This window comes from Grammomys surdaster, unplaced genomic scaffold, assembly GCF_004785775.1.
Source record: "Grammomys surdaster isolate TR1022 unplaced genomic scaffold, NIH_TR_1.0 252, whole genome shotgun sequence".
NCBI lineage: Eukaryota > Metazoa > Chordata > Mammalia > Rodentia > Muridae > Grammomys > Grammomys surdaster.
Window position 1 is genome coordinate 938,979 of NW_021604693.1, and position 14,291 is coordinate 953,269.

General features: G+C 41.2%; 1 protein-coding gene across 2 annotated transcripts in view; it reads left to right on the forward strand.

Annotated features, from left to right (window-relative positions):
* The window catches only part of LOC114627333 (leukocyte-associated immunoglobulin-like receptor 1), a 34,475-nt gene extending 28,504 nt beyond the window's left edge, over positions 1-5,971 (forward strand). For both annotated transcript variants that reach the window (XM_028775071.1, XM_028775072.1), the window contains 5 exons: positions 4,106-4,222; positions 4,317-4,359; positions 4,446-4,483; positions 4,649-4,698; positions 5,114-5,971. In XM_028775071.1, the coding sequence (XP_028630904.1) occupies positions 4,106-4,222; positions 4,317-4,359; positions 4,446-4,483; positions 4,649-4,698; positions 5,114-5,260 (395 nt within the window). In that variant the 3' untranslated portion in view covers positions 5,261-5,971. The remainder of the gene's footprint in view (positions 1-4,105; positions 4,223-4,316; positions 4,360-4,445; positions 4,484-4,648; positions 4,699-5,113) is intronic.
* The last annotated feature ends 8,320 nt before the right edge of the window (positions 5,972-14,291 follow it).

Below are 14,291 nucleotides of genomic sequence, written 5' to 3' on the forward strand. Positions count from 1 at the left end.
TTGAGTGATATTAAGGACCAATGATTGTTACTTTCTGTTATTTTGTTGTTAGAGGTAGAATTGAGTTTTTGTGATTCTCTTCTTTTGGGTTTGTTGTGAGTAGCTTAATTTCTTGTTTGTTTTTTTTTTCCCTCCTTGTGTTCAAGTTTTCCTTCTATTATCCTCTGTAGGGCTGGTTTAGTGGAAAGTTATTGTTTAAATTTGTTTTTGTCATGGAACATCTTTTTTTCTTTATCTATGATATTTGATAGTTTTGCTGGGTATAGTATCCTGGGCTGACATTTTTTCTTTTACATTCTGTATGACATCTGCCCAAGAGCTTCTGGCCTTTAGGGTCTCTGTTGAGAAGTCTGGTGTAATTCTGATTGTTCTGCTTTTATATGTTTCTTGACCCTTTCCTCTTATCACTTTTAATATTCTTAGATCGGTGTGTTTGGTTTTTGATTTTCATGTGTCAGAATGAATTTCTTTTCTGAACCAATCTATTTGGTGTTCTGTAGGCTTTTTGTAAATTTATGGACATTTTTTTTTTATGCCAGGGATTTTTTTCTTCTAGAATTTTGTTGAAGGTATTTACTGGCCCTTTGAAGTGGGAATCTTCACTCTCTTCTATACCTATTATTCTTAGATTTGGTCTTTTCTTTGTGTTCTGAATTTCTTGGATGGTTTCTGTTAGGAGCTTTTTGCACTTTGTATTTTCTTTGACTGCTTTTTCAATATTTTCTATGGCATCTTTTACAACTGAGATTCTCTTATCTACCTCTTTCACGCTGTTGGTGACGCTTGCATCTGTGACTCCTGATCACTTTCATAGGTTTTCCATCTCCAGGGTTGTCTCTGTTTGTAATTATTTATTGTTTCTATTTACATTTTTAGATCCTGGATGGTTTTGTTCAATTCCTTCATCTTTTTAATTGTGTTTTCCCATATTTCTTTAAGAAATTTATGTGATTCTGCTTTAGGGGCTTCTACTTATTTACCTGTGTTCTCCTGTATTTCTTTAATGGATTTATTTATGCCCCCCTTAAGGTCTTTTATCATCTTCATGAGATGGGATTTTAGATCTGAATCTTGATTTTTCTGGTGTGTTAGGGTATCCAGGGCTTGCTGTGGTGGGAAAGCTTGCTTCTGGTGGTGCCAAATGGAATTGGTTTCTGTTGCTTATGTTCTTGTACTTGCCTCTTGCCATCTGGTTATCTCAGGTGTTAACTGGCCTTGCTGTCTCTGACTGGAGACTGTCCCTCCTGTGTGCCTGGTTGTGTTGGGCCTCCTTGGGTCAGGGGGTCTCTGGGTGTGGGAGACGGTCTGGACAACCTCATATGTGAGTCTAGCTATGATATTCCCCTTGGGAGTCAAGCTGATTCTAGATGTGGGCAGGGTTTGGGGTGCTGGAGCACACGATCTGCTCCCAGTGCAGTTTTGGACTGGAAGGAAGATGTGTCTCTGGCAAGGTGGGAGGTCCTGAGTCTTCTGGGCTCTGAAGGGTCCCAGTTAGGCTAGATATTGGGATGGTGGGAGAACTCACCTGTGAACCTAGTGGTGTCAGAACTCCTGGGGGTCAAGTTGTCTCTGGGTGTGGGTGGCTTGTGGGGGGCGGGCTGGAATACATGATATGCTCCCAGGCACAGTTGCAGACTGGAAGAAGCATAATGTATCTTTATACATAAGTATAATGCATGGCATTCCATTTTGAATATGCTATTAAATATTTGCAGTATATAAATAAACATACTATTTATTACTGTAACCCACATGTAGGTAAACACCATTTATTATGATAGCTTTGTATAATTTATGTCCTTGAAAGATTACATTCAGTATTAAATGGCATAAGTTATTTATATACTAATTTATGTCATAGAAGTTAGCTGTAATGTGCTGTTCTCTTTCTAGCTCCAAACTCCTGGAATAACAACTCAGACTCAAATATATATTTTCAAGTACTGAGGCCATATAGCTAGGTTCATTCCCTCACTAGCTAATGATTTAGAATAACCCATTTGTACTAATCTAAATTCTGCCACATGGATGGTTGCCATACATCTGTCCTCCTCACATCTTCCCTGTGACTCTGCACTTGTCTCTAGCAAAGAATTCTTTCTGCCTCAAGGATGCCCCACCTTCTATTCTACCTTTTCCTATAGGCCATAGTTTTTAAAAATGATTTTTATTTATTTATTGTATAGATATAAGTACATTGTAGTTGTCTTCAGACACACGAGAATGCATTGGATCCATTACAGATGGTTGTAAGCTACCATGTGGTTGCTTGGAATTGAACTCAGGACCTCTGAAAAAGCAGTCAGTGCTATTACCTTCTGAGACATCTCTCCAGCCTGGCCATAGGTTTTTTTTAATTGACAGATGATGCATCCATACAATACCCAAGATATTCTTTCTACAGTTGGCATATAATTTTATTTTATATTTTCTTATTATTTTTTATTTACCTAGATACGTGTGTTATGTACATAGGTGTGCTCACTGTGTTGGCATGCATGTGGGTACAGGCGAATATATATGTATATGTATATATATGCTATACACACACACACACACACACACACACACACATATATATATATGCAGGTATATGTGTGTAAGTCCACAACTGATGCTAGACTTATTATTTAAGTGTTCTCCACCTTCCACATTGAGGTATAATCTCTGACCCCAGAATTTACTGTTTCAGCTAGTCTGGGTAGACAGTTTGCTCAGGGATTTTTTGGTCTTTTCCCCATTGCATTGAGATTATAGGTGGGCATTCACATCCAGTTAACTCTTTCTGTGGGCTCTGGGAATTCAAACTCTGGTTCTCACGCTTGTATATCAAATGTTTTACTCATTGAGCCATATCCATAGCACATTAGCTGTGTGTATTTACATTACATGTGAATGTGCAGCCATGGGTCACTTAATGCTGCTTTGTTCTGGAACTTGTGACCATAGACAAAGTGGCCATGTGTTCTGAGAAATGCATAACTGGTAGCCATTGTATCATTGTGGGAACAAGATGGTACTGATAGCAGCTTATAAGACACAGTCCTTTGCACACCTGGCCATATGGCATATAGAGTAAGCAACTTTTAGACTGTAGTCCTGAAGAAATGTTACACCAAATGCTGCAGGCAACCAAGTCTCCATGACAGGTACAGTGCCACTAGGGCATAGAAAGATTTTTAGCTCAGTTATAATCTTACTGCAAGTCCATGGTTAATTGTAATATCATTGCACATCATGGGTGACTCCATTTGCATATGTAATATATAATTATAAATATATCATGTGCATGCATATGACATGTATAATTTGTGATATGGTATGTGGAAAAGACAGAATAGAATGTATGGTTTTGAGTTGGACATAGGCAAGAGGTTGAGGGAACAGCCTCTACAGAGACATTGTTTGACTTTCATTAAAGGATATTGTAGATTACTGTCCTACAATTCTACCTCAGGAACAAGGGATGGGAGTGGGTACCATACATGAAGAGAGAGCAGGTGGAATCCATCTTGTGTGGTCACCTCTATAGTGGAGAAGGGTGTATTTAAGGAAGAGGATGAGATGGGCACTGTCTTCAGGGCATCAGGCAACAGGACAACATTGGGACTGAGTTCATTTCTGTCAGGAGCTACCCTGAGGAACAAACAAGATGGGGATTATTAACCTCAGTTGGAGAGAGTCCAAGGTGGGTTTCCTGAGGGAGTCCTGTTTCTTTTCTTCTTGGTTGTCAGTCTCTACAAGGCTCTACAGGGTGTAGTAGACAATGCTGTTTTACTTGATGTCAATCATGAAGTTAGTGCTCTTAGCTGTGGGAACCCGAATGGATGTCATTAGCCACATCTGACTTCTCAGTCCTTAAAATGGCCCTGTGAGTGGCTAGCATGCCCCAGAGCACAAAGCAAGTCAACACTTATGACAGGTAACACAAGGATACTGATTACATGTTTCAAGATCATGGAACACGTAAAATTTTACATAGTCACATTCTCATGGAAAATTTTACATAGTGACATGCTCATGAGTACTACCCAACATATGTGTGTTACTCGGAAGGTACTCAATAAATGTATGCTGATGATAACCTGTTTCCCATCTTTCCTAGATACATCTTGGCCAAAGGCATACAGCATTTATATCCTTACTGTGGCTTCTGTGATTTTCCTCCTTTGTCTTTCTTTTTTTCTCTTCTGCTTCCTTAGTCACCGTCAGAAAAAACAAGGTAGGTATCTGTGGTGAGAGCTGGCTTTCAGGGGCTGGTGGGCATGTTGGGAACAAGAAATCCCTCCTAAATGTGGACTACTGACTATTCTCAGGACTCCCCCAAAACAAGAGACAGCAGCAGAGCCCACAGGAGAGGTGAGACCCCTGGAATGACTCCCATTCCATTGCCCAGTCCTTTGCCTCCAACCGGTCTCTAATGTTCATCTATCCTTTCTGCTCAGGCTCAGCCTAGCTAATAATGGCCTGGAGATGACACCAGGTAAGGTATCTCAGGAACAATGGAGGGGTTACCCAGAATATTGGGAGCCAACATGGACAAAACCATCTAAAAACATTCTAGAGGGCGGTGGTATGATATAATGTGGTAATAATTGTCTTCTAGTGTCCACCAATGAGTACTTATCCTGTGGTGTCTTTTCTATAGACATAGTTGCAGATGACAGGCTTCCTGAGGACAGACAGACAGAAATCTGGGTAGGTATTTGTATTCAGTATCTAGTGCTAACAAAACTGCTTCCAAATTTAGCAGCTTAGTAACATGTCTTCAATCTCTTGGATAGGAATCTAGGGGCAGAAGAATTAAAAAAAGTATTGACTGCAGCTACTGTCACCTCAGACCTAGTGGATAGAGGATCCTTGTGCTGAGTGGCACATCCTAATGGCCACAAGGCTCTCCATAGCATCTGACTTTCCCCAGAGAGAACATCCAAGATAAGGGAGGGCAGAAGCTACTTTTGCCATGTCTCTGGGCCATGTAATCCAATCCCAACACCTTTGGTAGAGAATCACAGCGCAACACAGCTATGACTCATAGAGAAGGTTAGCTTCTCACTCTACAGCTCTTCCCCTCTTCTCAGCTACTTTAACTCTCCTAGGCCCTCTCTCCCAGACCCCAGTTGCAGGAGACCTTCAGGAGGTGACATATGCCCAGTTGGACCATCACTCCCTCACACAGAGGGCAGTTGGAGCTGTGACCCCACAGAGCACAGATATCATGACTGAGTCCAGCACATATGCAGCCATCATCAGACCCTAAGCCTGGACACACCTGGAGACATACACCATCACTATTGGAAAAGCCGGAAGAAGCCACCAAGGCTTTCTCTTGGGATCAGCTTGGTGTGGAAAGCTAGGTCCCTGTTCCCCATCCAGGAGTTGAATTGTATATGTGGTAGTGTCGGCCCTTGGAAAGACTATATTGCAGTAACTTTCAGAGCCCTAGTTACATTCACTCGGCTGTTTCCAGAGACACAGTTACAGCTCTAGCTGTTTCTTCAGACCCATGCACATCCCACATCATTTAATGAGCAGCACTGTAATTGTCCAGCTATCTTTACATCCCCAGTTGTGTGATGAGCCCAGTGAACCCTATAGGCTTCCTTGGATCTCCTTGCTGACTCTGACTGGGATGTACTCATGTAGCTGAAAGCTGAGTCCCTTTTCTGTGCCAGACCTTATGGAGTGCATCATGAGCATCTACAGTCCAGGTGGGTCTTGGACATACAGACTGTAAGGACTCAAACTCTGTTTTCAGTTGTTCAGAGATGAGTGGAGAAATGAGGGCTACAAAAGGGTGCATATGATTTCCTTTTCTTTAAAATTTATGTTTAATTGACCAAGACTGTGCACATCCAAGTGTGAACTATCAGAACTTGATGTGACATTGTATGTGTAGCCATTACTACAAACACTCAACACTACTGCCACCTCCCACTGGATTACCTGAACATGTTCACTGATGATTGAACTTCGGGTTGGTGTTTTTTTGATGGTGTGTGTTGATCAGGAATGGAAGAAAAAGGAGCAGTGAAAGGGAAAGGTAGGCTGATGGTGGGTAGAGGAAGGTGTTCTATCTATACACATGTGGGACTGCGTAAGAGTATCCTGGGTCATGGTTGAGCAGGTGCCTAGAACCCCGAGACTCTGCAGACTCTGGGTGGGATTCTACCTGAGAACCGGCAGGAGTTTGGCGCCCCCCAGAACCCAGGATCCTGAAAAGCAGTCACAGTTTCCATAGAATTACATTGTTCAGTCACATAGGCCAGGCTATAGGCCTCAAGCCCTAGGGATTTACATGCTAATGAAGGCCAGAAGGCAGAGCAAATTAAACATGCTTCCCCCAGATCCTTCCCCAATCCTCCCCCTTTCTCCCTCCCTATATAGCTCAGGACTACCCTGAGTTTTCGGGGGGGGGGGGTACACCTAGATCCATCTATCATTCGCCATGACAATAAACCTTTTTGGAACCAAGGATTTCCTTGTGTTATTGGGGCCTGCTGCCGCCAAGGCCTCCAGGCCGCTGGAACCATAGGATTCCTCCCAAATGTGGTAGGCTCTAAATTTTCCCCACATTTTGGCGCATCCAACATGGGGCACAGACACTCACAGACTTCAAGAACCAGGCCACCCCAGTCTGCTACAGAGCGCAGCTGAGCTTCCCGCCCTGCTTGTCCGGTGCTGGGAGGAATCAACTCAGTGAAGACCCTTGTAGAGAGCAATCAATAGCTTTGGAAATAGACTTGGTTGTTTGGGGCTCCCCATGGGGCTCTTTTGGCCAACACACCAAATAGATGTAACCCATTTCCAGAGTGAGAGGCTCCATTTTTGGAGGTTTTTTTGTTTTTGTTTTTGTTTTTTTTTTTTTGTTTCATAATGCTTTGTCAAGGGTTTCTCTCTCTGTTGCTCTCTCTCTCTCTCTCTCTCTCTCTCTCTCTCTTCTTTCTTTCTTTCTTTCTTTCTTTCTTTCTTTTTTTCTTTCTTTCTTTTCACCTTTGAGTCCTTTGAGTATACATTATGGTTTCCAGCTTTGTGGTTTTCTTTTTATATTATATTACATTATATTGAATGTTTGTATTTATTTACATTCCAAATGTTGCCTCCCTTAACAGTTTCCCCTTCCAGAGTTCTTCACAACATCCACCATCCTCTTTGCCTCTGAGAGGGTGCTACCCTACCCACCCACCCACCCTATCAGTCACCTATCCCCAACTCATCTCACCAGCATCCCTCTTCCTTGGGGCATCAGGTTCTTACAGGATTAGGTGGATCTTCCCCTACTGAATCTAGATAAGGCAGTCCTCTGTTACATATGTGCCAGGAGCCACAAACCTGCTCATGTATGCTTTTTGGTTAGTGGTCTAGTCTCTGGAAGTTCCTGGGGTCCAGGTTAGTTGATACTGTTGGCCTTTCTATGGGGTTGCTATCCCCTTCAGCTCCTTCAGTTTTTCTCCTAACTCTTCCATAAGGGTCCCTGACCTCAGTCCAATGGTTGATGCTAAGTATCTATCAGTCAGCTGCTGGTAGAGCCTCTCAGAGGAAAGCCGTGCTAGAATCCTGCCTGTAAGCACAACATAGCATAAGTATAACAGTGTCAGGGTTTGGTGTCTGCCCATGGGATGGATTCTAAGTTGGTCCAGTAACTGGATGGCCTTTCCTTCAGATTCTGCTCCATTTCTGTCCCTGCATTTCTTTTAGATAGGAACAATTCTGGGTCAAAAATTTTGAGATGGATGGGTGGCCCCATCTTTCCATTGGGGACCATGTCTATCTACTGGGGGTGATTTCTTCAGGTTCCATCTCCCTACTGTTGTGCACTTTGGCTAAGGTAATCCCCACTGAGTCCTGGGAGCCTCTCACATCCCAGGTCTAGAGGTTCCCCCCAACTCCACCCCCACAGCTGCATATTTCTAGTCTTTTTTTCTGGCCCTCTGAGCTTCTCATCTGTTTCCCCCATACATGATCCTGCCCCCTTTTCCCCCTCCCCTCTCTCCTCTCACCCAGCACAAGAACTTAAGCAACAGAAGCCCATGTTATTTGACACCATCAGAATCCATTTCTCTTATCACAGCAAGCCCTGTACACTCTAACACACCAGAAGAACAAGATTTTGACCTGAAATCCCATCTTATGAAGATTATAGAAGCCTTTAAAGAGGATATAAACAATTCACTTAACATAATACAGGAAAACATAGGCAAATATGTAGAAGCCCCTAAAGAGAAAACAAATAAATCCCTTAAAAAATATCCGAAAACACAATCAAATAGGTGAAGAAATTGAACAAGATGGTCCAAGACCTAAAAATGGAAGTAGAAACAATAAAGAAATCACAAATGGAGGCAACCGTGGAGGTGGAAAACCTAGGAAAGAGACCAGGAGCTACAGATGCAAGCATAACCAATAGAATTTGATACATTTTTTTTTATTTCTACAGGCACCTAACATGCACATGGTGCACAGACGTACATGTTGGCAAAACACTCACACACAAAATAAAGTAAATAAATCTAATGCAAAATTAAAAATAAATATCACTAGGAACTGTGCTTCATAAATGAATAAATAAGTAAATAAATATGGCCTAATTTTGTAGAGGCTTGATGCCCCAGGGAGGGCAGATACCTGGGAGTTGGGAGAGGAGAGCACTGTCTCAGAGGCAAAGGGGAGGAGGAGGGGTAAAGACCACTGGGAAGGGAGACTGGGAGGGGGCAGGATTTGGAATGTAAGTAAGTAAAATAATTAATTAAAAATAGAAAATAAAAAAAATCAATAAAAGGAAAAAATCATTAAATGAAAAAACAGAAAAGAAACTTGTATACTGGTAATGTATGTGAGGAAACACTTAAAATACAACGAAGTGTCAGGTGTAATGGTGCATGTCTTTAATTGCAGCACTTGGGAGGCAGAGGCAGGCGGATCTCTGGGCCAGCCTGGCTTATATAGTGAGTTCCAGGGCTACATAGAGCCTTTTGAATGAATACGTGAATGGATGGATATCTTTGCAGGGGTCATCCGTTAGGCCATAGTTTTCTGTGTTGCTCTCCATGCTGCATAGCCCTCTCCCGGACTGTGGGAACACAAGGAATCATTTTCAAGTCACTAAAGAAGGCAGGTCTAAAGGTCCCCAGATGCAGGATGTCTGGCTCTCCTGAACCAGTCAGGCTGTGCTTCTTTTTCTGGGAGCCTCTATTCATGCTCAGAGGTAGGTGTCCAGCCCCAAAATGTTTTATGCGTGCTAAGTGTTCCTGTTTTTGTTGAACCCCATTCTTAATTTCTCTGCGAATTTGCTTTCCAACCCTGCTTTTTTTCTTCATATTATTCTAAGATATCAGCCTGTATCACAATATCTATCTCTTCTCCATATCTGTGTCTTTTATTAGTTTTCAACATGATCTCCATGGGATCTCCCAAAGTCATGTGGGCAGAAGTGCCCAGGTGGCAGAGTGGCTCTTAGAAGAGACAGCAGCATGGACCCCTGAACTCACAACTCCAACCAGTCCACAAACACTGGGTAGAACCATGTCTCATTCAGCATGATCAGTGCAAGTAGCAAGGTTGCTGGGGAAGGCAGGACAGAAATTATACATAAGACTTTTTTTTTCTCTTTTTGAGGTAAGAAGGAAAGCAGGAGGAGCAGAGACAGGCCATAAAAACAAAACAAACTTGGTTTTGACCTTTCTCCAACCTCCATCCTCTTGACATATGTAACTGCTGGGTCTGTCATGGTACATAAGGAGGGGTGTGACACAATTCCTGCCCCTGGAGCATCGCCAGGCCACTGATTCTCATTATCCCCATGTGCCATAATGGTTGTTGTTGCCCTGAGGCTGATCTGATATCTTTACTACTCTACTTTCAATCTTCCTTTCTGGGGGATATATTTCTCCCATTACTCGGAGCTAATGAAGAAAATGAAGGAAACATCTGTAAATGAAACACATGCAGTTCTTAGGTATGAGGGATTGAGATGGTCATGAGGCTGTGGAGGATGTGGAATAGGCCTTCCCTTTGGCCTTTAGGGCCATGGGAAAGGGTCTAGACAAAAATCAATAAAGGAAAAAAAATCATTAAATAAAAAGAGTAGAAAAGCAATGTGCATACTGGTAATGTATGTGAAAAAAAAACACTTAAAATACAACAAAGTGTCAGATGTAGTGGTGCATGTCTTTAATTGCAGCACTTAGGAGGCAGAGGGAGGTGGATCTCTGGGCCAGCCTGGCTTATATAGAGAGTTACACATATAACCACAAAGGCCATAAAAGCCTACATGGTCCTTTGTAGAAATAGTTCATTGCCAGATTTGGCCTTGAATTTGAAAGCATGAAGAAATAGATGTACCCTCTCATCCAATGAGTGCTGCATTAATTATCCAGGGTGAACTTGGGAACATCAAGGATACAGAGTTAAAGTAGTCTCATGAAGAGAAGGTATGGATAGAAAAATAGGAAATTATATATGATTTAGGAGCAAATATTATTAAAAGAGACTACACAAGGCTATGGAATTGCTAGGATGAAGAAATGAAGATTAGAGAATTAAAAGATGATATAGAAACATAGAAAAAGTTAAAGCTTTGTTCTCCTAGCTATTCAAAGAATTGGAGATAATGCCTAGAAAGATATTAGAGAGAGCTAACGTCTTTACTTACATACATTTTAAAACTTTGTAAGGAATCATTTTAACTTTAGTAGTCTGTCATCTTTCTGTTTTTACATGAGAATAGTTACTAAAGACTGCTGTCTGCTTTACCGGGAAACTGCGAGAGCTACCCGTGAAGAACAGGCTGTGAAAACCTATAAGGAAATGTGGTTTTGCTTTGTGCTAAGTTTCGGCTCTAAGGAAATGGGGGGTTGGGACTAGTAATTTAGGATTCATAAAATTTATGTACATTTAAGAGTTTTTGAAAATTATTAACAATGATGTAATTAAAAAATAAAAGACTGGTTCAGGTTCTCTGAATGTATTCAGGAAGGAGAATAAGGATGAACAATGAGACTCTTCAGGGAACAGAAAGAGTTCCTGAACTGATAGCTTGCATCTGCTACTGACCGAGTCATTATTGAATCAGTGGTGCTCCTATTACCCCATTTCTCAGGACTCTTCTCATGTTGAGGAGCCTTGGCATGTACCAAGATTCAGGGAGCTCCCACGTCTAATGAGGACATTCTCAGTGCCCTCACTACAGTGCCATCTGCACAGTGCCCAGTGCTGTGCTATGCTAGAGCACCTTGGTGGGGTTAAAGTAATCAGGAAAGAGAAACATTTACGTGAAGCCCCACTTATCAGTTTCCTCAAGAGATAACTTAGATAGAGGAGGATATTGAAAGAGCATCCCTGGACTCCTTGAAAGAGAGATACCCTCTGCCTGGAAGGGCAGGAGCAGATATTCACAGACCTCTATACCTCTGGGACACAGTGAAGTGAAGGTTCACCTACTGATTAATGTTTCCAGACTTGATGGAAATGAGAGAGGAGGGATAGCAGACTATTGGACAGAGACCACACAGAAGAAGGTCTCACAGCCTAGTGAGCATCCTGAGATTGTAGGCATTGTGGACATGAGGACCATGGGAGAAAGCAGAGGAGTTCCCTCAGAAAGAAAAAGGAGGACGTGTTGGGTAACTCGAAGTTGTTGGAGATGAGGCTACAAGATGACTCTGATGTGTACACTGAGATCCTATTCTGTACCATAAATGGACCACAGGGGGCCTAGTATTGTAGTTAAGAAGCCAGAACTTCCTCAGACCTATCTGAATGTTTGTAAACTGGGCAGTGCAAAAAGCTCTTCTCATAAGCACATGCCCCATAGAGTCTCAGTGCATTTTTGTCTGTAGAAAAGAGCTCTCACTCAAAATAGGGATATTTGATGGCCACAGTCTCTGTCTTTGTTTACTGGAGTGGGTAGAATAAAGGTCCAGATAGTTGACCCAGGGGGAAGCCACCTTAGGAAACAGAATATAAACCAGAAGTGAGATCTCAATGTGTCTAATACCCCTGTGATATATAAGTATGATAGATAATAGAATAAATTTAATTGTCATATATTAATTATACATATAATGGATTTTGTTATGACACTTGAATCCACACATATAACATACTCTCATCTTATTCACCCACTATTATCATTTTACCCCTTTCCATCCATTTCTTTTAAATAATACAAATGGTATATCTATGATGATATTTTTCTTAATTTCATAAGTGAGCAAAAACATGGTATTTGTCTTTCTGTCTTCTTTTAGTTAACATGATATGTGTCAAAAGCAAAATGTATGTTTTTTTCTTTGCATGAGAGTTAGGGAGAAAAAATTGTCACATGAGAAACACAAGGTTTTTAGAGTCTAGTCAGGAAGTTTTTTTGGTTCCTATTCTATTCTATTCTGCTAATGGGCTGAGCATTCATTCATCCATCTACCCATAAATCAATTCATCTGCTCATATATCCATCCATCCACCCATCCATCCACCCATCCATCCATCCACCCATCCATCCATCCATCCATCCATCCATCCATCCATCCATCCACCCATCCACCCATCCATCCATCCACCCATCCACCCACCCATCCACCCATCCATCCACCCATCCATCCACCCATCCATCCATCCATCCATCCATCCATCCATCCATCCACCCACCCATCCATCCATACTATTAAAATTTCTATCCATCAGTTATCTTCCATTCTCTCTTTGGAGTTAGAGATTTATGTTGAAGATTTTTTTGAATGTGTGATTCCGTAGTCAGGAGCTTTCCTGAGCCCCCTTCATGGGTCTTTCTTGCTTCTTGACTTTTTTTTTCATCTTTTAACTTCCTGCCTGTGTAGGTCCTTAAAGATAAAGTGAGTTTCCTGCAAGATGTATAGAAATGATTATAGATGTAAATGATGCATAGAAATCAGAAATGAAAAGAGAGATATAACAATAAAAACTGAGGAAATTTAAAAAAATCATCATATCCTATTACAAAAGTCTATACTCAACAAAACTGGAAAATCTGGATGAAAGTGACAATTTTCTAGACAGATACCAGGTACCAAAATTAAATCAGGATCAGACAAACCATTTAAACAGTCCCATAACCCCTAAAGAAATAGGAGTCATTAAAAATCTCTCCCCTCCCCCAACAAAGAAAAGCCCAGGACCAGATGGTTTTAGTGCAGAATTCTACCAGACCTTTAGTGCAGAATTCAAAGAAGACCTAATACCTATACTCTTAAAACTATTCCACAAAATAGAAACAGAAGGAACACTACCCAATTTGTTCTATGAAGCCACAGTTACAGTGATACTAAAACTACGTAAGGACCTAACAAAGAAAGAGAACTCCAGACCAATTTTCCTTATGAATATTGATGCTAAAATACTCAATAAAATTCTTGCAAACTGAATCCAAGAACACATCAAAATGATCATTCATCATGATCAAGTAGGCTTCATCCTAGGGATGCAGAGGTGATTCAATAAACAGAAATCTATCAATGTAATCCACTACATAAACAAACTCAAAGGAAAAAAAAACACATGAGCATTTCATTAGATACTAAAAAAGCATTTGACGAAATTCTATATCCTTTCATGTTAAAAGACTTGGAAATATCAAGAATTTAAGGTCCATACCTAAACATAGTAAAAGCAATATACAGCAAACCAGTAGCCAACATCAAACTAAATGGAGAGAAACTTGAAACAACAATCCCACTAAAATCAGGGACTGGACAAGGCTGCCCACTCTCTCCTCTTCAGTATAGTACTTGAAGTTCAAGCTAGAGCAATTAGACGACAAAAGGAGGTCAAAGGGATACAAATAGGAAAGGAAGAAGTCAAAATATCACTATTTGCAGATGATATGATAGTATACTCCAAAAATTCCACTAGAGCACTCCTACAGCTGATAAACACTTCATCAAACTGGCTGAATATAAAATTAACTCAAACAAATCAGTAGCCTTCTTATACTCAAAAAATAAATGGGCTGAGAAAGAAATTAGGGAAATGACACCTTTCACAATATTCACAAACAATATAAAATATCTTGGTGTGACTCTAACCAAGCAGGTGAGAGATCTGTATGACAAGTGTAAGGGTAAAAATTAAAACAGCTCAGCAGAGACCACAAACAACTTGGCAAAGACCGCAGGACAGCTTGCTGAGCTTGCTGAGAATAGCCATAATAAAAATATCAAGCCCCTCTAGGGACGAGGTGACCAGAAATGTAGAAACAACCAAAGACATATCTTGACCAGTCTAAACATGCCCAAGTGAGTAATGGGCCACCTAGTGTT